Here is a 26,036-nt window from a genome sequence, read left to right as displayed (position 1 = left end):
TAGCACAATGTCAGAAGTGCCCTAGAGCTTTAGAACTGAAAGAGTATGTTCATAATGTCCACAGATTTGGCATGAGATAGAATTTTCAAGAAATACATAGAATGTGAAACACTCAATTTAGAACAGTAGTTATCCTTGTAGGGAATGGACTGCGATCTTTGAAGGGGTAATAGGAGCTTACACCTGTACTGATAAAATTGTATCCTTTAAACTGAATTAAGGGTAAATGGGTATTTATTATTCTTTATACTTTTTGAATGTCCAAAATATTTCATGAGAAATTAAATATACATACACAATTTGCATTACTTCATCTAGGCTAGGGCAAGAGAAGCACACAATATACTTCTGTGTCAAATAGCTGGATAATGCTGAACTATTTACTGTTCAGCCACCCTTTCACGCACTCGCTTCTTATATTCTTTGTTTCTTGATCATTGAATGCCCTCCACGCTCAGGATTTTTTGTAGGAATTAGTTGGTAGGTAAAGGGAGATGCCTGCAGACAAAGTGTCTATAAGAAATTATTCCATGTTGAATATGAAGTCTGACATTTTATTCTTAGAGGTTGAAAGCACCAGAAGAACTCCTGGCCTTCTTCAAGGCTGACTGCAATCACACTTCTGCCCCTCAGTCAACTCTTATATGTCTCCTCCTCCTCCTCCATCCTTTGTATAATGCAGAAGTCGGTCATTTGTCCTGCTCTCTGCATTTTTGGTTCTGTTCTTCCTTCCTCATGGAAACTATTGGGAATAAGGCATCATTATTACATGTGAGAGGCCCTTCCCAGAACCCCAGGGTTTTTTCTGTAAAAAGTGACATGCAAAAAAAATTAGAGTCTACTAACAAGTTCACCAACTAACAAGTCAGCCTTAACAAGATGTAGGAACCTAATCATGGGTCTGTTTGGTAGGCAGAAAAATCTCCTTGAAAGCAATTGCTAAACAAACATTATGAAAGTGCTTACTTAGCACAGTTTACACAAGCTTTAGTATATTTAACAGTTTCTCGTATTAAAATTTTGTACACCTTTTAGATTTCATCCCAATAATTATATAATATTCCATGAGTGTACTTCAGATAAGAAAGCTCTTTGGTATCATGTACATATGTGTTATGTATAATGCTTACAACAAGATTGCTCCTAGAATCTGAGAAAGATGTTTATTTTCCTGAAGTAAAATATGCTAAATTTGAAATCCTGAAATAAACTCATGATTTTCAAAATTTGTCATTTCATTAGAGAGGACACCTATGTTGTGTTGGTGGTGTTCACTCTCTCCCTGTGGGGTGGTCCTTGGGGAATGGGTAGTTTTAAGGCCCACTGGCTCAGTAACTATCTCTGCTATTAACCCTCACCCCACCTCACGCCCTCCCCCAAAAAGTGTAGGGAACAGCAGGAGGAGAACCAAGGAAGAATAAGAAATCAAAGCCTGGCAATTGTGTCCAGAAATCACTGTTGTCACGTTGAACAGGGCAAAGGAGAGAGAACTAGGGGCGAGGATCCTGCAAGTCTCTGTGGTTTGGAGAATGAAACCAGGACCCTGGTTTTTTCAGTTCCCTGCCAGTGGCCAGGTCAGGTTCATGGGGACGTGCATACCTGGTCCTAAGAAGGATCGGTCTACAGCTGTAAGGAGCCGAGAGTAAATACCCTGCTATCACAAAAGCAATTCAAATTTATGTTCTATAGAGCATGGGGTGGTTACATTATCTCCACGAAAAGGAGACTCCAGTGTACAATTGTGGAGTACCATAATGGTCTGTATTTCTAAGGGTTAAATAAGCCAGAGTATATTTGCTTCTGGGCAGAAGGCTCAGGATTAATCCCAAATGCAATACTATTTTACACCTACTAGATTGGTAAAAAGCAAGGTCTGATAATATAAAGTGTTAGAGAGGTTGTGGATTAATAGGAGCTCTTAAATACAAGACTTTAAGAATATGAATTGATATAGTCATTTTGAAAAAGTTTGGTACTAGTTTGTAAAATTGAACTTGCTCATGCTCTGAGACTCAACAATTCCACACAACCCTGTCCCCCAGCTAGAACTTAACCTAGAGAACTCTTGTACCTGCTTACCAGGTTATACATTTGCAGCAGTTCATACTGGCAAACAGATTAAAGTGGGGAAAAAAAATCCACTAAGCAACCCAAATGTCCAATAACTTTAGAGTGAATTCATAAGTTTTGCTATTGTCAAGCAATAGCACAGATAAATCTTAGAAACATACTCTTTAAGTTTAAAAAAAAATGAAGTTGCAGAAGATTAATTAAATATATTTTTTCTTTTTTTAAATTGAAGTATAGTTGATTTACAGTGTTGTGCTTGTTTCAGTTGTACAGCAAAGTGATTCAGTTATATACATATATATTCTTTCTGTGATTCTTTTCCATTATAGGTTATTATATGATTCTGAGTAGAGTTTCCTGTGCTATATATTAGGTACTTGTTGGTTATCTATTTTATATGTATTAGTGAGTACCTGTTAATTCCAAACTCCTAATTTATCCCTCCCCACTCTTTCCCCTTTGGGAACCATAAGTTTATTTGCTTTGTCTATGAATCTAGTTTTGTTTTGTAAATAAGTTCATTTATGTCATTTTTTTAAGATTCCACATATAAGTGATATCATATGATATTTGTCTTTCTCTGTATGACTTACTTCACTTAGTATGATAATCTCTAAGTTCATCCATGTTGCTGCAAATGGCATTATTTTATTCTTTTTTATGGCTGAGTAGTATTCCATTATATATATACTATCTCTTTATCCAGTGATCTATCGATGGGCATTTAAGTTGCTCCCATGTCTTGGCTATTGTAAATAGTGCTTCTATGAACATTAGGGTGCTTGTATCTCTTCCAGTTAGAGTTTTCACCAGATATATGCCCAGGAATGGGATTTCTGGATCATATGGTAACTCTGTTTTTAGTTTTTTAAGAAATCTCTGTACTGTTTTCCATAGTGGCTGTACCAATTTATATTTCCACCAAGAGTGTAGGAGGATTTCTTTTTCTCCACATCCTCTCCAGCATTTATTATTTGTGAACTTTTGTGAAATTGTGAAATGTCCTAGTTCTTAAGTTTGGGTGGTGTGTTCATGGCTGTTTATTATAATGCTTCAAAGCTTAGATTTAAGGTATGTGACTTCTTTTGATGTATCAGATATCAAATAAGTACATAAATCAAGCAGCCAGCCTAGGATGGAGCTATGTGTGAAGCACTATGTCTGTCATCTGCACAGCCATCTTCTGGCTGCTGTCCAGAGTGTGCTTCTGGCATCTGGAAGCTGTTGTTTACTGCATCATGGGTGCCAAGAGGTGAGCTGAATCCCATAAGTGAGAAATGAAACACTCACTCAAGCTTGGAACTCCCAAGTGCATTTCCAGTATTTACACATCAGAGAGGAGACTTCATTCAGGGAAAGCATAATTTATTTGTATTTAAACATTCCTTTACTGTTTGACAATGTGGTGATCCCACCAAGAGGTACCAGGAATTCAAATGTGTTCTTTTATAAACATCTTTCTTCATGCCCATCGTGTTGTAGAAAGCTGCCAAAGATCATGCCTTAGATTCACTCCGCTGCTTCCCCACAGACTGGGAGGCACGTAGACTCTCAACTACACATGTGGAATCGATGTGTCTGATATCACTTGGCCTCAAGCGAGTAAAGTCACTGATTTCATCACTCTTTCTAGAACTTTCAGGAGTCCTGGCAGCTCTTGCAATCTGTAAATGGGGTGACTTCATTAATTCTAATTAAGTGTCAGAAATGAAAATCAAGAACACACAGCAAGGCTTTTCCCTTAATAAGGAATGTTAACAAATGTGACCTTAGCTGTGTGACAAAGACAGTACTTGTACTGGAGTCTAAAGTGTCAGACTTGTGGAGAGCATTAAAAGTGCTCTGAAAAGGAAATTTCTTCACTATTTTTAATGATAAGTTTTAGACAAGAAAAATCTACAACTAGGCTTTCTTTCTTCATAATGAAAATGAAGATTTATAAATCACCCAGAAGATATGATCAATGCAAATAAGATGGTGATTTAGACACCGTTATTTTTTGGTTTATATTGTCAATGAAAGTGTCTTTATCACATGAACCAGATAATTGCTAAATCTTTACCCTTCTTTCTTCAGATTAGACATAGTGTCAATCATTGATCTAGGCTATAAGGCAATTTTCTTACAAAGTTAAAAATAGCTTTTAATAAACTAATTAGACTGTGTGTATGTATATATATTATATATGTGATATATAACATACACATACATATATATGGAAAATGTATTTTTTAACTGCCCATTATTCCTAGAATAAGTAGCAGCTGGTAGGGAATGGCAAGGAAAGGACAAATGTGAGAAATACTCAGAAAGTGACAAGTGCAGAATTTGGTGACTGGTTGAGGAAGATGCTACCTGTTCTCCCTCCATCTTTATCCCCCTGCCCCCAGTTCCTCTTCAAGCCATTGTCTCTGTCAGCCTAAATCCTCTCCCATCTGGGAGCTTGAGATTTTGGGAAAAAGTGCCAGAAAGATTTGCCTTCTATATCCCTCCCCAAGTCAACAAACCTGTGGATTTGAGAGGAGGCAAGTTTGGGAAAAGTGGTAAGCAATAGATGTGGAAAATACCAGGAAAAAAAAATAGGTTAATATCTCAAATACATTATCTTGTTATATAGATTAGTCTTAAAGAAGCTAAGTTGGGAAGGGAAGAAAAAAAAAGGGTGATAACTTGAAGAAGATATGGGGTAAAAGAAAGTTCTCCTGGAATGACTGCAATTGTGATTTTAAAAGCACAAGGGAAGGTCCCTTATCTAAAGAGATCTTCTCCACGGATTCATGAAAACCTACTGTGACAAGCTCATTGCTTCATGCTCACAACGTTTATTTCATGACCCTCATATTTGTATTCAGTCACTCGCAGTCACAGAGATTAATATATTGAGAATCAGTTTCTTTATTTTCCCTGGACTAGACTGTTTGCTGTCTGAAGGGTGGGGGTTTTGGGCCTGGGAAGGGTACCTGACAGGGTGGGGAAAGTATGGAAAAGGAAGGATTTAGGAAGAGGAATTTTGTCTACTCTCAGCTTCTTAGAACTTGCTATATCACAGGAACCAATCATAAAAGTCCATTTTCACAATTTATTAATAAAATATAAGTCAGTTTCTAAAGATGCTCAACATAAGTACTTAGTAATAATTTCATTTTTTTCCCTTAAGCCTCATGGCAGGATGGCCATGGTCTCTTCTGGGAATAAAGTAATTTCTTTTATCTACGAAACCCAATGCTAAATGGCAATAAATCATCATTCATTGAATTCTGTAACCTAAACTATATGTTACAGAAGAAATTCTAGCCCCTATGCATTATAATTAACATCAAGTAGCAGTCCAAAATTGCAGTATAACAAAGAGCTATGTGGCAATAGCCCTAGCTGATCAGAACTAAGTTAACTCACCGAGCAATTACTTAAGGAGAAGGAAAAATAATCTAGGCCCGTGAAACTAAAGGAAAGGTTACTGTGGTTGCTTCAGTCTGGGTCTTATCCGTAGAGAGAAAGCATCTAGTGATTTAAATAGAGAAAGTTTACAATAAAGAATTATTAACTGTAACAGGGGGCTGGAGTAACTGGGCTAGTTAAGGAGTAAAGGGGACTCCAAAGAGTCTAAAGATAGCAGATATAAGGAGCAGACACTACCCCCATGACTGAGATACAAGCCCAAGTAAGAGCACCTTCAGTGAAGTGCTGAAATCCAGACCTTGATGGTTCGGTTATAGGTCACTGAATGAAGAAGTCCCACAGAGAATCCATCTTACAGAGAAGACCCTGTGTTGCTGAGCTGCTGGAACTTGCTGGATATCCACCCTCTGGAACTTGCCAGAAATCTGCCCTCTAAGGTCTGGGGAAAGTTGTTCATGAAGAAGTATTTCACTGCAGGCACTCCATCACAAAACTGCCCAGAGGGGAACGCTGGGTGCTGGATGCTGCCAGCTACCATGTACTGTAGGAATCAGCAACTGACAAACCCTGTGCACTGTAGGAGCTGGACACTGGGAAAGCTGAGTGGACGGCAGCAGCAAGACAGTGAATTCATTGGCACTGCAAGAGTCTGTTGAGTGGGTACTTAGGAACCAGGAAGCAGAATTGTTCCTCTTGCAATGTCCCTCCAGCACTTTCTACTAATAAGCTTAAATCATTCCAGCTGGCAAAGGAAAAAATATTTAAGGGACCTAGTGCATGTTGACAGAGCAGGTAAAAAAGGTGAATTTCGAACTGAGAGGCAATAAATTGGTAACTTACACAATAGTCCCCAAATTCCACACCTCCCCCCAATTTTTAGGCCCCTCAAAAATGTTTTAATGTTTCATGAAGCAGACTGGGTATCCATCAGGTAAATAATCAAACTCTCCAATCACGGGCAAAATTCAAATTCCTTCTCATGGATCTCTTGAGATACAGGCAAATCATGGGATATAGTCAGACACCAGGTTAGCATCCATGGGGTATTCATGAATATTAAGATGGATTTGCTGATCTAGAGCACATTATACACATTATGATATTGATGCAACCTCTTTTGGTGTGATGGGGCAGCATCTGGAATGAAGTAGGGTAAGGGAAAGGTGGAAAATGAAGGAGTGAAATACAATTTTTTTTTAGTGAGGACTTTGGTTGTGAAGGGGAAGACAAAAGGCAGTAGTAGTTGGAGGGCAAGATGGAGCTGGGGAATTAAAAACAAAATTAAATGCACAGACTTGGAAAAGTCAATGGGAAAGACCCAGTGGAGATGGAGGGCTTGAATATAAGAGAGATTATGTAGAGTTCCTGAGAAAGTGGGAGGGGATAGGATCTGTGGAAATAAAAACATATTTCAGCCTAAAAGTTTGATTCAGTGTTTGTTAAAATTAAAACTTTAGAAGATCAGTTAGTAACATTTTCTTAAAATAACTTTTATTAATTTTAATTACCATCGCTATGTAAGTGACTCAAAAAATAAAGGTATGTGATGAGAAACACAGAAAACCAGACCTTGTTGACATAAGTACCTTAAGAATTCAAAGAACTTTGTTGGTTATTACTCTTCTCAGTAAGATAAGGAAGAAAGGTTAGAGAATATTTACATACCAGTGACCTCTCAGTTGCACAAGGAACAAAGAACATTGTTAGGAGCCAGGTGGGGCAAAGGTCTTATTAAAGTATAAACCTCTGCAGGCTCTGTTTTTTAATACCATAAATTATGTAGTTTCACTCTCCGATAGGGCAAGAAACTTCCCTCAGTTTTAACTTCAAAGTTTTTGCTTGGTATTCCCAGACATAACCTTTAGTGGTAAAGCATATGATGACCACAGAGTTTGTAAATGTATTTGTTATGGGAAATTGTACTTAATCTGCAAGTTAAAAGTGAAGGGAGTTTCCAATAATGTTAATGAAATGATAGACTATGGACTCTGAATTGGATAATGAGGGAAGTATTAAAAGGAGAAAGTTGAATGGATTAGAGACCCCAATGAGTTTGAAAAATAGTTACAGTGGCCTTATTTGAATAAGCAACCTCGGAATAGGAGGTTGTTGTCAGGAAGCAGGATGCTAGATTTTGAAGGTGAAACAATGACAAGGTCCAATATGAGAGCACGATGATAGATATCTGGACTAGAGAGGAGGAAATTATTGAAGATGAGGGATTCAAGAAAGTAAAAGGCCAAGGTGCTGGCTTTTTCTTTCTTTTGTTTTTGTTTTTGTTTTGGGGTGGGAGAGGTGGTTAGGTTTACTTATTTAATTATTTTTAAAACGGAAGTCCTGGGGATTGATCCCAGGACCCCATGCTTGCTAGGTATGCGCTCTACCACTGAACTATACCCTCCCCCCTTGTTGGCTTTTTAATTTTAATCTTGTCCAAGTAAACACTGAGGGGCTTGGAATGAAGAGGAAGGCTGTGCACTTAGGGAAACTCTTCAGTGAATGAGGAAGAGTGACTTAGAGATCACCAGATGACAGCAACAAGAAGAGAAGAGGGAGTTTATTCATTGGCATGCACCTCAAAGTAGCAAAGTTTTATAGAAACATCTGGGAGAGTAACGGTAGGCAAGCTTTTAGGAGCAAGGAGTACATCAACTATCTCCTAACACAGGGTAAGAGGAAATAAACTACCTTACTTTAGAGTGTTTTGAATCCTCTCTTTCTCTGTTTATCCAGCATCTACCATTATTCAGATTTCATCTTTAAAAGCTCTCTTTTTTAAAACAAAAGTTTACAGATGTTATTTTTTAAGAAAAGAATCATTTCTAGCAAAGGGATTGTTTACTACAAACTCTAAAGAAAACCACTGTTCCAAAAGATGAAAACTCATTTTACCTGCTTTTAAAATCCGGAAAGATACTTCTAAAACATGCCTACATGAATTTTTTTTTCTGATTTTCAACCCATGTTGTACTACCTAATTGTCCATTTGTGCCCTTTTAATTATTCTCTCTACCTAAGCCCTTTCTATACCTTTTCAGATCCTTATACTCTTTCAAAGCTTAGAGTCCAGTTTCTTTAACAAAGTCTTGCTAATTCTGAAATTAATTATTCTGTATCAATCCTTCTTTCTACTTTACTTCTCAGAGTTCATTTCCTACAAATTTAACACTTCACTGTACCATTTTGTAATAGCTTAACTAGATTTAAAGCAGCTTCAGGGAAGAAACTGTGGTTTGTCCTTTGTTCTCCCCAGTGTACCTAGCATAATCCCGAGCGCATAGGAGGTGACCAAAGCACTTAACAAGAAGTAGCATGGCGTGGTAGAACACGTATGAACTTTGGAAATGATAAATTTGAGTTCAAGTCTGGTTTGTCCTTTTTGGAATTCTGGGCAAGTTATTTAATTTTTCTAAACCCACATTCGCCTGCAAAACTAGGATAAAACCTTACAGGTTGCTGTGAGGAGTACAGACAATCTAAGAATCTGGCACAGTGACTGGAAAGCACTGTGTACTCCACAGATCCTGACCAGAACTCATTTATTGATAAAACTTGACCTGAATGCATAGTGGCAAAGTGGCAACACCTGATCTGAAGAACCTGATCCAAAGACTATGTAGACACTCTATTTATCCTACTTAGTGGTGTCATCTTCATAATTTTTCCTGAAAAAATGTTAACTTGATTACATAGTGCTGCCCCAGACCTTGTGGGATATTATGTAACGAAAAGTACACTTTTCTAAATTCTGAAAAATTCTGAATTCTGAAATCCATCTGGTCTAAACCTTTCATATAAGGGACTGTGGATCCATATCCCTTATACTCCTAGTACACTGTTAGACATATAATATGCTACTTTTAAAAATTCCATTTAATACTGAAGGGATATATATTTATATTGCTGGGAGAAACACTAAAGATTCAAGAGATCATTATTAGAGGGATTAAAGCATGTTAAAGTTACTAAACTACTTTTACGGGGAAAATAAGGTCTAAAAATTCAAGAAATTTTAAAAATAACAAAATAAAGTAAAAATAACTGCACAAAAATATTTTCCAATTATGATTTTTATTAAGCATATTGTTTTCTTGATTTCATTAACTGAAAATTGGTGGTAATTAGAAATCTATTAACTTGCAAGTAAGTATGTGATTGATTAAAAAATACAAAGAGTGACACTTCGGAAAAATTGTGCTTATAAAGTTCACTGCTGTATTTACATTTCTTAAGACAAAAGACTGCTACAAGTAGTTTGCTACCAGTAACACTGATTACTGATATTATCACACCATTTTTTTCATCTGTAAAATAAGATTAGTACTAAATGATCTGTAAAGATTCTTTTGAAATCTATGATCAACTATGATATACAGAACAATATCAAGTTCAAAGATTTCAACATAAAGGAAATAAGTCAGCAAATATTAAAAACCTGTATTACCAAATTTATTGTAATCTTAAATATGTGGAAGTAAAGAGGAGGATTTTGTATGTTCTGAGTTTAGAAGATGCTTCAACGTTTAACTTGATCTAATTTATTATCCTTTCTTCACTGGTGAAGTTGCAAATTTTATCAGAGCTTTATGGCAACACACAAATATAATGAATTAGAACAGAACACACTTGCTTTTGTGGAGTTAGGATTTAACTTGAAGGTCTTCTCTAGTACGGTAAACTATATAACAAAGTGATACTAGAAATTATAATGGAAGTGAATACGGGACTAAATTCACCCACACAAACTAATAACGAAAGCAGTTAACTCAGAAATGAGGGTAAAATGAGGCCACTGCTGGAATAAGAGGAAGTAGAATCATAGAGCATTAGAACTGAAAAGCTCCTAGGAGAAATCGAGGTTTTACATAGAACAAAACCTCGTAGTTAAGCAAGCACCGGATTAGACCACGAGTTGGGAGAGAGGCCAAGAGGGAGGGGTTGCAGCCTCAGCCCAGCGGTTGCTTCTTCGCTTCTATGGTTCTCTATTTTCTGATCCACAAAATAAATGGATTCGCTTACACAGATTTTTAAAGATCTAGGCAAGGATATGGTACCAGTCCATATATCTCTGGGCTACCATTTCCATGGAACTGGTAAGTTACTTAACTTTCCGGTGAAAGCAGTAATTAAAAAAGTCAAAAACGCATTATCGAAACGGCCCCTGTGAGCGACCCAGCTGATGTTTATGAGGATGGGCCCCGCCCCCGCCCACCCCGCACGGCGGCGGCGGCGGCGGCGGAAGAGGCGGGCCAATGAGCGGAAGTGACGTACCCCGGCTTTGGTCAGCGTCAGGAGGTGGAGCAGGTCTGGAGAGGGAGGTTGTGGTGGTGGAAGAGGTTCGGCGGCTGATGGCTGCTCAGGCTCGGAAGCCTCTCTAACATTCCCTTCTGCCCGGGAGCTCCTCGGTAAGTGCCTTCCCCGGGCCACTGCAGCGCGTTGCGCGGGGCAGACCCCCTGCTGGAGCTTTTTGGGGGTTTGCGAAACGCCCCTCAACTCTAGCGTCTAGGGGCCTGGCGGGTGTCGGGAATGGTCTCCGTGGTGACGATGCTGCCGAATGACGATGCTTTCCTTCCTGAGGACAGACTTTTCCTGCCGGACTGCTGTTGTGACGGGGGTGTGGGCAACTTCGGTTAGCAGTGGAGTTGGAAAAAGCGACGGGTGGCCGCCGCACGGCGGGGAGCCCCTGGGATAGGCCTTCGAGATTTGGGGGAGCCGTGTGGGACGTGGGCCGTTTGGCGGGGGGAGCGAGTGACTCGGGGGACTCCCGGAGAGAGCCTTGCCCAAGGCTCAACTCTCAAGTGAGTATTTTGAGGGCAGCGTGTGTTTTGCCGGCGTATGTAAGCTTGGAAAAGCTGCTGGGTCGTGTCGGGGCAGGACGCTAGGGCTTGCCCGTGCGGAATGAAACCCAGCTGTTTTGGTTTGAGCCGGAGGGTTAGGAGGCGGAGACTGCCTGCGCCGCCTACGTTTGGGGGCGGCGGTCTGAGTTAGCTGTTTTGGCCGGATCTCCGACTTCACCTGGGCTGCAGAATTCGTGAACGCTTGCTTTCGTCTGTTCGTAAATGGCCCCTACGCCTCGTGCTCGAAGGGATATAAAAAAAATCTTTCGGAGAGAGTCAACGTCTGTCTTTGCTTAGGCAACTTTTATTGATTGCACAACTCTCCCTCCCAGCACCCCGCAGGTCCGCAGGTTGTGGACGAGTCCCGACAGGCGCTCGTCGTTTCGGGGAGTCTTTGTTAAGAGAGGGGTGTGTGTGTGTACGTATGTACACTGATAAACATGTATTGATAATAATTGTGTTAGAATACGCTATGATATTTGACTTCATACGTACGTTAGGTTTTAGGTTTCACAAAGTTGTTGTGAATTGCTGTTATTTCAGGGATGGGAAAAGAAATCTTAATTTTTCAACTCTGCATTTCGCTAATTGTAGAATTTATACAAACTGAGTGAACAGTTACTAATTATAATTTTGGAACCCAATTCCACAAGCGTTGAAAGAGGTTATTTGAATGACATGTTAATCTAAAAATGGCTGATTACCCTGGAAGTGCTTTTCGGGTGTAGAAAACGGGCTGAGGCCAGACCTTCATTTTGTTCTTACGAAGAATAAACTTGATCTCTTGAAGGGCTACTTGGTTACGTTAGCAATGACTTACTAGTTTGGGGTCCCCCCCCCCAACTTCAAAGAGCATCCTATTGTAGTTTTTGTTTTCTGGTCATCGCATTCTCAAATTGTGCACTCCTGTTTATAATTATGGGGGCAGCCATTTGTGTAGAATTAACCAGTGAATATCTTTTCCTTAGCAACATAACAGGTATTTTGGAATCCTACGTTTCAACCTTTTAAATGATGTTAAATATTTATGAAAATCGTAACTATCCTCCTTTTTACTGCTTTGAGGGAAATATCTTCCATGTGAAGTTTATTGGATTGCATTCTTTTGAAATTTGGATATTACTGAATAAAATTTTGGCTGTATCCACTTAAGACTTTTTACAGTTTATTTTGCCCCAAATAAACCCTTAAAAGACGGTAAAGATTCCCTCCTTTCTAATATATATGGTCCAAGATCATAGGTTTTTAGAAACCAACTTTTAAAACAGTCTAAAAATTAAAGTGATGTGAGCGACACCTGGGTAGAGTATAGGAGCATAGTGGTACTCAGCTGTAAAGAGTTCTGGAGATACCAACGACTGTAAGAGTACAAATTAACAGATTGGTGGCTTTGCTTCTGCCTCCCAGAAAGATTGCTGATAATATTTTTCTGCTCTGTAAACCAGCTGATAGTCTTCGTTTGAGCTGAAGTATGAATAATTGGAAACTACTAGAATATCATACATATTTTTTCCCTTCAGATAATTCCTCCAGGACTGAAGATTGTATATAAATTTAAAAGTTCATAGTTTTTAACTGAAGATTTAAAAAACGTTAAGTTTGTCAGCCACTATGTATTTCTATGGGCAGAAGGTCATACTTAAATTTTTATTAGTAATCTTTTGTCTGTTCTGGTTTTACTTTTATCATGGAAATTTTCAGGCATAAAGGGAGAACGAACAGTTAAAGAAACCACTATTTTGCTAATCTTGTTTTACTACCCCCTTAGCACGTGTATTTTTTTCCCCTGGAATTTTTAAAGCAAATCCTGGACATCAGGATATTTCTTCTGTAATTAGTTTATCATCTTTAACTAATAAGGACTTTGAAAGAAATACAGTCACCATGTTATCACACAGAACAAAATTACCTTATTTCTTCTTGAATTCTAAGTGTTAGAGTTGGTAAGTTACATAAAATATTTATCCAAATTGAAAAGTTTAATTTGATTCTGTACATTTATTGCACAGAAATTCTTAGTATGGTCTGTTTCCTACTTTATTAAGGCTCACATATTTTAGGCTGGTCAAGTAAAATGAGTGTCAGGAGTCACTGGAAAAATACTACTACAAAAGCCAGATCTGTTTTAGGCTTGAAAAAATTCCAAGCGGAAGAAGTAAAGATGACATTGAAATCTTCCTCCCCACCCCCAATTTATTTTAGCTACTTAACTGAGTGCCCACTGCATATTATTTATTTTTTCCTTAGATACTGATGAATCCTCAAAATAACAACATTGGATTTTAGACCAAAGACTTTATAGTATTAAGTTTATAGCATAACACATATAAAGGAATTCTAGAGGTATTAGAACTTTGGGGAATAAAGTAGGAAGCGTGGAAGAGGGCACTGCAGGCAGCTTGTGTATGTATTTCAGACTTTGTGTCTGGTCTTTTAATTCTTTTTTTTCTGTTCTCATGTATTTTTAAAATTTATTTTTTATGGATGTAACATTGGTTTATAACATTAACATATAAGTTTCACTTATGTAATATTATATTTCTACTTCTGTATACACTACAGCATGTGCACCACCAAAAATTTAGTTTCCATTTTTCACCGTACAGTTGATCCCCTTGACTCATTCTGTGCCCTCCCACCTCCCCATTTCACTACTCTGGTTCTTGGTATACCTGGGCTCGATTTGGTTCCTTTGGTTTTTGTTTGTTTTCTTGAGTAGAAAATGTTTACTTATCCTTGGCTTGCATCTTAATGTACTCATGTTTCTAGAGGTGTACTTTACTTTAGAGAATGGGAAACAAAATTTAGTATGGTAAAGCTGCTTCCACTTTCTTTTGTGTGTAGGGGCTATATTTCCTCTCTCCAGCTGAGGCTCAGTTTGTTCTTTTTCTCAGAATATTAGTGAAGCTACACTTCCCAAGCATTACCACAAGGTGATGCAGTGACTTTGCACATTACTTCCCCACTGGGTGGTGTGTGCTGGTTTGCGTGTGTGCCTGTGAGCATGCATAGTATATAAATCTACCTGCTAATCATCTTGATATATGAGCATACTCAGTGAATTTCAACATTTTTATAAGCTTGCCCATCTTCACTCCACTTCTTGTCTGTGAGGAGTGAAACAGAGGAACTGTATGGAAATTATATATTTTACTATTTAAAATGGGTTGATTCATGCTGTAATTACATTCAGATTACATTTATCCATGTTAACTTTTTTATGACTAAAAGCTATATTGGCATTTAATTTAAGTGATAACAAGAGTGGAATGACTTTTGTAAAATATTTTACAGTTACAGTCTCATTGAAATTTTTAAAAAGGTTGGCGTGTTGGAGAGGTTAATGAAAGTTATTAAGGAGATAATTACAAATTATTTTACTCCAGAGATAAGCGTCATGAATATATTTAAAGTCTGATGTTAGAGTTTTGTATTAAGAACTCATTTTAGGGAGAGGGTTTAAAAATGAAATTTAATGTTAATGTGTTTATATAAAATAATGAAAATAATAGATTAAATATACTGGTAAAAATTCAGTCAATTGAGTTAAAAGTTGAAGCTCTCTTTTCACACATAGCCTTCATGAGTGAAGATTATTGTGTGTACTTTTTGAGTCCCTTTGATGTATTTATAAGTGTATGTACACATGAACATATGTAAATATATATATGCCTTCATGCTGTTTTATACCTTAAAAACTTTTCAATGAAGTAAAAATCTGAGTTGGATTATGAATTTTTAAACACTTGTAATTGAGGTTAAACAAAAGTTTAAACTCGACTGCTTAGTTTTATAATAAATACTGCTCTGTTGATTGAGTTTACTTTAGGAAACATGTTAAATTTTGTGAAAAAATAAACTTTCATTCTTACATGGCTTTTAATTAAAAACATGGCAATCTCATCCTAAGCTAGCCTTATTTTCTCCTTACCAAATATATCCCTCAGAGAAACTTAAATATTCACTTTCTTCATAGAAAAACATTACTGATTTGCTTGCCTCAGTTTTGGTAGTTGTAGCTATTATAGTTCAGTTCAGTTAATTTAGCTATAATTTCTCTCATAGGTATTTTATAACCAGTGAATATTTTTTCAAAACTGGAGTTGAGGGTTTTTCTCCTTTCTTTAGAAAGCCTGACTTGAAAGGAGATTATCATTAGTGACTTCATTAGCATCATGACATCCCCTGGAGCCCAGATTAGTTCAGAGAATTCAAAGAAACAAAGTAATAGAACTCTTGAGTTATTTTAGGCAGTTTCCAGTATTGGTGCTACCTTTTCACTTTCCTGAAGGCTTTGGAATATCAGCTGGAGAGTATTGAATGTTAAGTCCTTCTGTGGAGTAGGGTGCTGGTAATAAAGCCTTTTTATTAGTGCAGAGGTACAGGAGGTTTACTACTGAATACCTTTTCTTTTCCTTAGAATCCTGGCAAACCTCAGGTGGGAGAGGCTAACAGACATCCAGCCTGGTGTTCTACCACAGTAGCTTCCAGGTTTGTGATAGACATTCTCTTTATGAGATGCCCAGTATATTTTATGTCCCATAAGTACAAAGCAGTATTTTGACCATAACAGAAGAAGAGAAGACACTAGAAGAAATGTTTTCTGAAGTGTTATTTCAAAATTTTAAAAATTTGCCTTAGCATTTCAAAAAGGTCAGCAAAAGAAATATTTGTTTAAAGAGTATTGTAAATCTTCCTAGCAATAAAGACTTCTTAGTAATTAGTAAAATGTGAGAAGTGTTACTGCTGTGCTTGCAAAGAAGAAACTTCATTAAGTAACTTAGATTAATTTGGTTAGCAAAAATCTTGCCCTGGTTTCCCTCATTATTACAGAGATTCCTGTTTTGATGACTCAGAAGCAAGTGCCATAGTGTCAGTGTCATTCTCATATTGATAGGTGGAATCATTGTACTGAGTCTGTGACACACTGTATATAGATTTTTGGAGTAAATCATAGTTGTGTCCTTTTTCTCAAAAGTAGAGCACAAAATACAGAAAACATTTTTGAGTCTTGCAGATTTTCATAGTTCACTTTCACCATTCAGCTGTTGGTTAGTGCTTGGTGTTCACTAAGCTAGTGAGCATTCACTGAATCTATAATAGATTCTCAACAGTATGCATTTCATTAACACTACATTTAAAAAATGTACATATACTTATTTTTAATGGATAAGTATATGTAAAGGGTACAGTAATACTGGCCTTCAGGGTAGGATGAAAGAGTAGAATTGGTATAGAGAGGAACAAGTATGCTGAGCTATTTCAAGTAGACCAGCTGAGATTTTACATCATTTGAGAGATCTGAACAAGAACCCAAGAAGAGGGCCTAGGTCTGGGAATCTGTGAGAGGCGCTAACGGAGACTTAAATTGTTGGGTTGGGTCAGAGTCTAAGTAATAGTTCTTTTTCCAGAATTAAGATTACTTGGAGAGGCTTTAAAGAAAAAAAATGCATGTGTGTACAGACACATGCACTTGCCCAGGTCTCACTTTCAGAAAGTCATTGTTGTCTTTTTTTTTTTTTTTTCTTTCTTTCTTTCTTTCTTTTTTTTTTTTTTTAAAGACCCCCTAATGATTCTGATACGTAGCCAGGATTGAGAAAAGCTGGTCCAGGTGATCATGAATGTTAGTCAGGAATGCAGGCAGAGAGGTTAGCATCAGTTATAGAAGCCTAGGACCTGGGGGAGCGGGATGGGATGGATGGGTCAGATTAGGGAGGAAATGATGAAATTCAAGAGTTTAACATAGAAGCAGTGTTGGTTCATTTGCTCTCAGTTGCAGAAGAAGCAGAGGGCTAGGCTTTAAAGGAGAGTTGAGAGTTTTTGATTTTGGTTTTTAAATTTCTTAACTCTAATGTAACTTTCTGAACCATATTGTAAATTATTCCCAGTTTGTATTTTTATATTTAATCACATTTTTAAGGAGTTCCAATATTTTCAAAGTATGTTTTCCCAATAATTATGGCATGAAAATATCCATATAATTTGCATTAAATGTTACTTATTTTCTGAAGGTATGAGTTTATTTCTTAGTTGATATCATTAAATTTGTATGATTTAACTTGTTTCAGATTCACAATGACATCCTTTCAAGAAGTCCCATTGCAGACTTCCAACTTTGCCCATGTCATCTTTCAGAATGTGGCCAAGAGTTACCTTCCTAATGCACACTTGGAATGTCATTACACCTTAACTCCATATATCCATCCACATCCGAAAGATTGGGTTGGTATATTCAAGGTAAGTGAACTTTCTGCATGTTTATTCTATGTAGGTACTCTTTATTTTCTTAAGAGGTTGACAAGTAGCTTACACTAGCTTTGTCTTAATGTTGCATTAAGGGTCATTTTTGTAAATGTTAAATGTAAAACATTAACATTTGTAAATGTAAACATTGTGTAAACATGAAATGTTTAATAGTGTGGGGTAATATACAACAAATGTTGGGAACATCAGTTCACCAGATTTTGTCTCCAGAAGATTCAGCTTCACTCAAGATCTTGTGAAAATTTTTTCAAATTTTTTTTTTTTTTTAATTCTTCCATTTTCTCCATTCCTTCCCTTAAAAAAAGTGATTTTTTTCCTTTGGGTTACTTTATCATTTACTGTCTTGTCACTTGTAATTAATTTTGTACGGCTCTACAGCTATATTATTGTCTCTTCTGTTGTCCCCCATTGTTTACGTGTAGCTCATATTGTCTCAGGCTTTTATAAGAGTATTTTGTTTTACCTGACTAAATAGTGAATTCTTTGATGGTAAGAGAACCAGTTCTAATATTTTGTCAATCATTTTGTATAATATTTGCTTGAAAATTACACTGAGATAATCGTTACAGTGGTAGAAGTGTTTTTTGGCAATTTCAGTTCTTCAGAATGTGATAGAGAACCAAAACATAAGAATGTCCTTTGAGCAGTCAAAATAATGTCATTAAATGTCCAAACAATAAAACTTACTTTTCTCTTGGGTTACTCTAGATTCTCCCTCATAATCAGTTTGTTTTATTTTAGATATGATTTTAATGGTCTTGAAATTTTGATAGTGTGGTCTGTATACATTAAGTAGCTGCTAGAATTAGGAACACTGAGAGTATCCGGAAGTGAAAGTTTGGCCTAATAGAGTGAGGGAGATAGAAAAACTTATTTTGGACAAAGTTTTGGCATATAATGATATTTCAGTTCCTTTTTTTAATCTCTCATTCCTTGGTGTTGCTGAACAGATGAGTTACTTACTCTTTTTTTTTTTTTTTTTTAGTCTTGTTAAATTCTAATATGGAGATAAAGTTATTGTAAGCATTTTACGAAATTAGTATCAGTTTTAATTTTACGTGAGAGATGAATATCCAGTTAAAGATATTTAGAATTGATATGTTCTGCAAGAATTAGGAAGAATAGAGCAGGGAAATAAAATTGGGGGAAGGGAAGGGCATTCTTGGCAGGAAAATAACATAAGCAAAGGCAAAGGGGTGGGAAAGTTCATGAAACTGAGTTAGTTTAACTAGAACAAGTGGATGGAGGTGAAATTAAGTGTCATTATTTCCATGGAGGACCTTCAGTGTTAGGCTAAACAGTTTGTAGACTTTACTTACGGGCACTGGGAATTCTGCATATGTAGGTATGTAGGCTGATGTGTGATAAATTGTATTTCAAGAAGATGAATCTTTAACTTTTTCAGACTACTTATTTATGTCTTCTGGTCCCCCCCACCCCCATTTTTAGTTAATGGCCTATTGTCTAAGCCAAAATTATGCCTTTGTTTAAATCCAGCCAAACACCAACTCAGTCTATTTTACTGCTACCTATTTCTACATTTTTAATATCACTGCCCTTGTTCATGCCCTCCTTATCTTGGTCCAGGATGATTGCAATAGGTTTTCCCTGCTTTTCTTGCCCTCCGCCCCCTCCCCCCATTTTGTCTGTTCTTCAAACTGCTCTATGTAAACTACGATATAAAATGAAAATCTGAACGTGTCTCCCTCTTGCTTAAAACTCTTAGGTGGTTCTTCATTATCTATCGGATAATGCCAAGACCAAATAACTTAGTGTGTCAAATAGGGCTCCTTTACAGGACTTGATCTGTAGTTTCATTTTTTGTCATTGCCTGCTTCTCCTTTTTTGCTTTAGTAATGCTAAACTATTATCTCTTAACTTGGGCATTCCAAAGGCTGACTTTTCTTTAAACAATAATACTTATGTAAATACATACATAAATGAATAAATTTGTGTAGAATACCCTTTCCATCTTTTTTGCCTGGATAATACTTAAAACTCAGTGGGAAGTTTAAGTATGTAGTAAAAATTTCAAATTATACAGGAAGCTTCATGGAAGAAAATAAGTCATGTTTTAATACTAATTGGTTTATATCTATAAATAAGTAATAATTGTATGTATGATAATGTATGCACACATGCTATTGATGCATTGTGGCATTCATGGAAATGTTTCTAAATGTTCACCATTAAACAATACTTAACACACATCTATCTGTGTTTGTTTTGTTTGTCCATTTATTTCATAGGGCAAGTTCTTGGAAGTGGAATTGCCATGTTTATGGCATTGAATATTTTTAAACACTTTATGTGTACTGTAAATTGCTGTCCAGAATGATTTTGATAGATATGATACAGACAAGGCAGGTAGGGAGACGGTTCCCACATAGTAATTATAAGGGGAAAGAATGAGGGGGAGGGTATAGCTCAGTGGTAGAGTGTGTGCCTAGCATACCCTAACATCCCTCCCCCCAAAAGGGGGAAGGAATGAAGGGAAAATGTGTGGTGTGCTTGAGAAAGTGTTAAAGAATTTGATTTTCCTGGGACAGATAGCAGTTTTAGAAAATGAGTGGAAAAATTTGGTTTGGATTACATTGTAGATTGTTTTAATATTTGGCTGAGGAATAATTTTTAAGCAGAGAGTAAATACAGTTCAGAGGTGAACTTTAATCTTACAGTGCTGAATAAGATAAATAGAATTAGAAGAGAATGGAGGCAGAGAGAATTAGACTATCCTAATTTTCTAGGTGAGATAATGAAGGCCTCAAAGTAAAGAAGGGTAACAGCTGTGGGTAATAATCCATAGGAAGGATCTATAGGGTTTGTCAGCAGTTAATTGAATGAATTGGGACTGGAACGCATTCACTGAGTATATTTAGAAATAAGGAGCAAGATCATGTGCTAAGAGTTGGGGAGGGCTTGAGTATGGAGATTTGGTCTTGCTACTGTGGAAGAATGTCATAGGGAATCGAACTAGTCAACCAGGAGACTGCTGAGCAGCAGTTTTGTGAATTTGTCTAGAGAGATTGAGCACCTAGAATCGAGTGAAGAATTCCAAAACTGGGTATCATTTAGACTGGGAATTGGAAATGGGTGGTGTGTGTGTGTGAGTGGGAAGGGAAGTCATAAGGACAGAGGTCACTAGAGTGATTTTGGGTGCATTATTGAAATGAATAACTGACCGTGAAGTCCAGGTTGTGTCGAGGAATGAGTGAAACCAGGCAAGGGATACAGACTGGGTTGGAGATTTTAATTTTTTCTTTTAGTTTTTCTCCCTCTTTTCTAGTGTTGACTAGTTTTAATTATCACTAAAATAAACACAATGTGTTTATTTATACTTTGCAAAGATCTTTCATGAGAACATTACAGTCACCATTTTACAGATGAGGGAACTAAGATCCAGAGAAATTGAACTTTGGAGCTGAGATTTGAGCCTCAGGTAAACTGGCATTCAGGAATTGTTCTCTGGCATTTTGGTTAAGTGAGAGATCTGGTTATCCAAGCAACTGACTTTCTAATAAGTTTTCAGCATCCATTTTTTGAGTGATAGAATTGAAGTAAAAAATACAGGAAACGATTGAGAGCTTTACCTGATGCTGTATCTATTATTAAACCCAATGTTAGTTGTAGTAAAATATGTCACATTGTTAATGTTACCAGTTTGATTTGGTCTTAATTATATGCGGGATTATACTTAAGATTTATGCTTAGTACAAGTGAAATTACCTTAAAATAATTTAAAGGTCCATGAGATTATTAGTATTTTTTAACTTTAAAAGGAATCTTTAACAGTTTTCATGTTTCAGAGGTACTATTCTAGTTGAGAAAATTGGGAGTGCAAAGTGATTATGTCATGTGTCCAAAGTCACATAGGCAAACCAAGCTTCTCAGTAAGGTACAGTTCTCACTGAATCATTACCAACAACCAGATAAAAAAACTTTAATTTCCTGGTCCACTTAACCTGAGCAGTAATTTTGTGCTTGAATATCTTGTTTCAAGCTTTTGTTTGTCTCTCCTTTGTTTCTCTTTTCCGTGTCATAATTCTCTTTATATTGCTTCTTCTGCCTCAGTCTCCATTCCAGTCTTTTCTTATTTTCTGTTTTAAAAAATATTCTATTGTAAAAGTAATCATAATTTTAGAAAATTTGGAACAAAACAGGAAATAGGAAAGATAAAATTAACATAACTAGCAGTCCCATTGCCCAGCTATATCCCTGCCTAATAACAATGGTTGACATTGTTAATGTTTTAAGTATTTCCAGTTCTTTTTTTTTTTTTAACTAAAGGAATACTTTCAGTCTTTATTTTGAAAAGTATTTGGAATAGTACTGCATGACCTTTTTTGTGTTCTGAATTTTTCATTTATGATTATAACCACTTTCTTATTAATGTAAGTAGTTCTGTAGCATTTCATCTGATGGAGGGATTTTTATACTGTTTATGATATTTCTATCTTAGAGTCAGCATTGCATCTTCACTATGTATATATAGGCATTTTTGCAGTTTTTCTTTTTAAAGGAAGGACTTTTGTAATGATTTTTGAAAACTACAGTATATACAAAAGAAAGAAAATGAATACCTCTTCCGATTGTATCCTAGAAATATCTGTTGTTAAGTTTGGTGTGTGTTTTTCTAGATTTAAAAAATTCATAGGCCCATTTTATACTATTTTGTAGGTTTTGTATTTAATCGTACGTAATCAGCTAATCTGTTTTCAGTGCCTTTCCAGTTTCATGTCCTTTGTCTGTCTCTCTTTACCCCTCCAAAATCACTCCCCCTGGATCTCTGTCTTTCTCTTTACAAGTGCTCTTTGCTCTCTCTACCCTAATAATTTGTCTTTCTCTTAAGGTTTCTGCAGAATATTTGTGCTTTTACTTGGTAACTTTGTTGTCTTTCTGATCTTCTTTACATTCCCTCTCAAAATTTCCTTTATGACCAGTACTTCTTATCCAACATGTTTTTCTAAAATGTTAACACATTTCTAGTTTTTTTTCCTTTCATGTCACCCCTGTTTAATTTCCTTGTTTGCTCTTACTTTGCTGATTACATTAGTAACAGAAGAATGATGTCCAGTACTATTGTTAATTCCCCAAACTAAACTATGTGAAATATCTGTTGCTTTATTTCCTTCCATAACATAGATACACTCTCTTAACTGGATTCAAGTGTATCTCCTAAAAGCAATTTGTTTTGACAATCGTAGGATAACTTTAACTGACTGTCCCATTGTTCTAGGTATTGTCATATCCCTGCCATTTTTCAATGGTTTAAAATCTCTAGTGTCAACTCAAAATGTAGTAATTTTCTTTATACTTGCTGCTAGTGGACTGAAAGGAAAATTCCCTTGCATTTCAAGGAATTGAAATCTGCAGTCTAAAAATCCAATCAAGTTCTAACCAAGTGACCAGGAAAATAAAGAGAAACGGTGTGTGACTTGGACACTTTGTGGTTTGACTCTTCTAATTAGATTTCTTTAATATTCTCTACCATAAACATCTATATAATTTCTGGATGTCCAAGTTCTTTGTTTCTTCCACCGTGGTCCAGTCTACCACGTGAAGCTTAGTTATTAGACATACCCATCCTAAGGGAATCTATACTCTGTACCATCCCAGATTTAGACTTATACATTGTTTTTTATACTTGCCTGACATGCCCCTCACACAGTGACCTAAGAACTATTGTTCAGTTTTCCTTCCTCAAAAGGAATTTAAAGCATAGTTCTATATTGTTGATGTTTTTTACTCAGATTGGGTTGCATCTTACCTCAAATTCTTGGTTGGCTCAGCATGGGATGTTATAGAGCATGGTCGACCACTCTTGAGAAATACATGCAATAAAGGAAAAAACAAAGCATAAGTTACCATTGCAGTCAACCAATAATGAACAGCCTGAGTTACTGTGATTTAGTTAAAACACAGCAGGGACCAAACCACTCAACATACCTCTTTCTTTAAACATTTTTCTTATATGGTAAAAGATCTCATTTCCCCCATTTTATTTTTCTTCTTATGACAGCAAGAAACAGAGTTTTCCACCCTTTACTGTTTCTGTCTTTTGTCAACTGTACTTTTAAGAATTATATAGTCATAGACTCATTGTTGGAAGGGAGGAAGTGGAATTTCAGAAAGCATAAGAATATTTTATATCCTGGTAGGAGAGCAGTGACCTGCTGGTGAAGAGCTTGAACTTTAGGCTCAAATCTTGACTCTGCCATTTACTACTTTCTTAATTTGGAAGATGAGGGTAATATTTATTCCAAAACAAACATTCAGTAATCTGTATCTGTACAGCTATTCCCAGTGCCACTTGAATTAGATACTATAATTATGATGTTAGCAGTTTTGTGTGTCAGCCATCACAATTAAATGGCACACTCAGCACTTTTTTTGACCACCTCTTTCAGGTAGAGCCTGTTCACCTAGGGAGATTTTTTTCAAGAAAGATGTAGCTCTAGATAGTATTTCTTTCAAGATCAGCATATGAACAGGGACAAAGAATGCAAGGTATGACGTGTACCAGGTGTGTCTTTTGGGGAAAACATTAGGTGGGCTCTTTTTCAGGGGATGGGAGAAGCATTGTGGGATATGAAATGAGGGACAGAACATCTTAGAGTCAAGATCATTGTCCCTAATAGGCTGTGTGTCCTTGGGCATTAATGGTAACATTTAATGAACATGAATGTGCTAGGCACTGTGCCAGGTACCTTTACAGGGCTTATCTCATTTAATACACACACAGCCCTTTGAGATTGTTACTTATTATCTCCATTTTAAAGAGAAGGGAACAGAAGTAACATGTCTGTTATTAATAGCTATTAAGTGATCTTTTTTGGCAGTATGACCTTACTGCCTATGCTCTTAATCACTACAGTATACTGTGCTTGCAAAAACTGCCATTTATGGAGTGCCCATCATGGATGGGTCAGGCACTCTGCTAAGTGCTGTTTTTATGTTTATCATCTAATTTAATCCTAACAGTTCTGAGAGAAAAAAACTGAGCTGTAGGTCAAGAAAATAACTTATATCACGGTTTCCCTAAGCTTCTTATTTGTAAAGAGATGAATAGTGTCTTTCAAATGTTTTTTGACCATGACACACAGGGGAAAAAAAAAATTCTATGATTTGACTCAGCAAAGTTGTATGCAGATACACCTGAAACAATACTTAGCCTTCGTTCACTCTGATACTTTCTAATTCTATATAATTAAAAACAAGTGTGATTATAAACCACTAAATTGATATTACCACTTACTACTGGGTTGTGACCTACAGTTTAAAAACACTCCTTTAGAGACTGAAGATTGCTGTAATTCTTCTAGCTTCAGTATTCTGGAATCTTTAATCCTGTAGGTCAATCAGAATTACCCTGTGGATGATGCATATTTTCTTCTGGCAAATGGATATCTAGTACCTATTTTAAACACCTCTAATATTCAGTATTTACCACAATACAGTTTATCTGAAACATACAGACTGAAATATGTAGTGATATATTTGTGTTGTTTAAGTTGGAAATGTTTTAGAGATAGGTGGGACACAGGTGGCTTTTTTGTGTATATAAACATCTTGGGAATAAAGGTAAAAATAAATTTTTACAAAATTTACCATTGGCTGTATGAAAGAAATGCTGAAGATGAGAGATTAGTGAAATTTAGTTAGTGGATTTAAGGAGAAGGGGGAAGTCTAATTAAAAAAATACACACTTCAATTTGATGCATAAAATAAGTTTAAAAACTTGTATTTAGTGAAATCACATTTTAAGCAAAATGTTAGTTTTTATATTTGGTCATATGCTTGCTAAGATTTTCCTTAGGGAATTGGATATCAAATTGCATTTTAACACATAGTAGAAACTCTACTGTTACAGATTTTTATAGCATTAGGTTATAGCTTAATAAAAAATTACAATAAAAATTTGACATGCTTGTTAAAATGCTTATGATTTGTAAACATATTAATGCATGCTTTAACTTTAGGATGCAGTAAAAAACAATATGCTATAAGATGTCATTCTTATATTAAACCACTTACAATATCCATGTTTTTGTTGTTTTCCTTTAGGTTGGATGGAGTACTGCTCGTGATTATTACACGTTTTTATGGTCCCCTATGCCTGAACATTATGTAGAAGGATCAACAGTTAATTGTGTGTTAGCATTTCAAGGTAAGAACTGAAAAGCAGAACTTGATGAAGTTAGATGTTTTATTGCCATTAAAAATGTTGTACTCCATTGTAACTATCTACTTAGGCATATCCAGTGTACCAAAGTTGAATTAATTAGTATCTTTATTTAGCAAAATTCATTAGGAATGTAAATAACCAGTGTTGGTTACATGATATTTTATGTAGACAATTAAAGATTTTTTGCTTATTATCTTTCATTGAAGAGAGGTCTTTTGATGATTTTTTTTTTTCAAATGAGAGAACAATGTTATTACTGATAAAAGATAATGTAACAAATT

General features: G+C 36.2%; 1 protein-coding gene across 3 annotated transcripts in view; it reads left to right on the top strand.

The window, feature by feature from the left end:
- The first annotated feature begins 10,724 nt into the window (after positions 1-10,724).
- TAX1BP1 (Tax1 binding protein 1) overlaps positions 10,725-26,036 on the top strand; it is a 76,498-nt gene continuing 61,186 nt past the window's right edge. For 2 of the 3 annotated variants that reach the window (XM_014551506.2, XM_014551504.2), the window contains exons 1-3: positions 10,725-10,874; positions 17,375-17,543; positions 25,635-25,737. In XM_014551506.2, the coding sequence (XP_014406992.1) occupies positions 17,382-17,543; positions 25,635-25,737 (265 nt within the window). In that variant the 5' untranslated portion in view covers positions 10,725-10,874; positions 17,375-17,381. Of the gene's footprint in view, positions 10,875-15,726; positions 15,798-17,374; positions 17,544-25,634; positions 25,738-26,036 lie in introns of all 3 variants that reach the window. The other variant, XM_014551505.2, reaches the window with a different exon arrangement.

The sequence above is a fragment of the Camelus ferus genome, chromosome 7 (assembly GCF_009834535.1).
Source record: "Camelus ferus isolate YT-003-E chromosome 7, BCGSAC_Cfer_1.0, whole genome shotgun sequence".
NCBI classification, from domain to species: domain Eukaryota; kingdom Metazoa; phylum Chordata; class Mammalia; order Artiodactyla; family Camelidae; genus Camelus; species Camelus ferus.
Note: the sequence above shows the minus strand (reverse complement) of the source record. Positions and strands in the feature narration are given on the sequence as shown.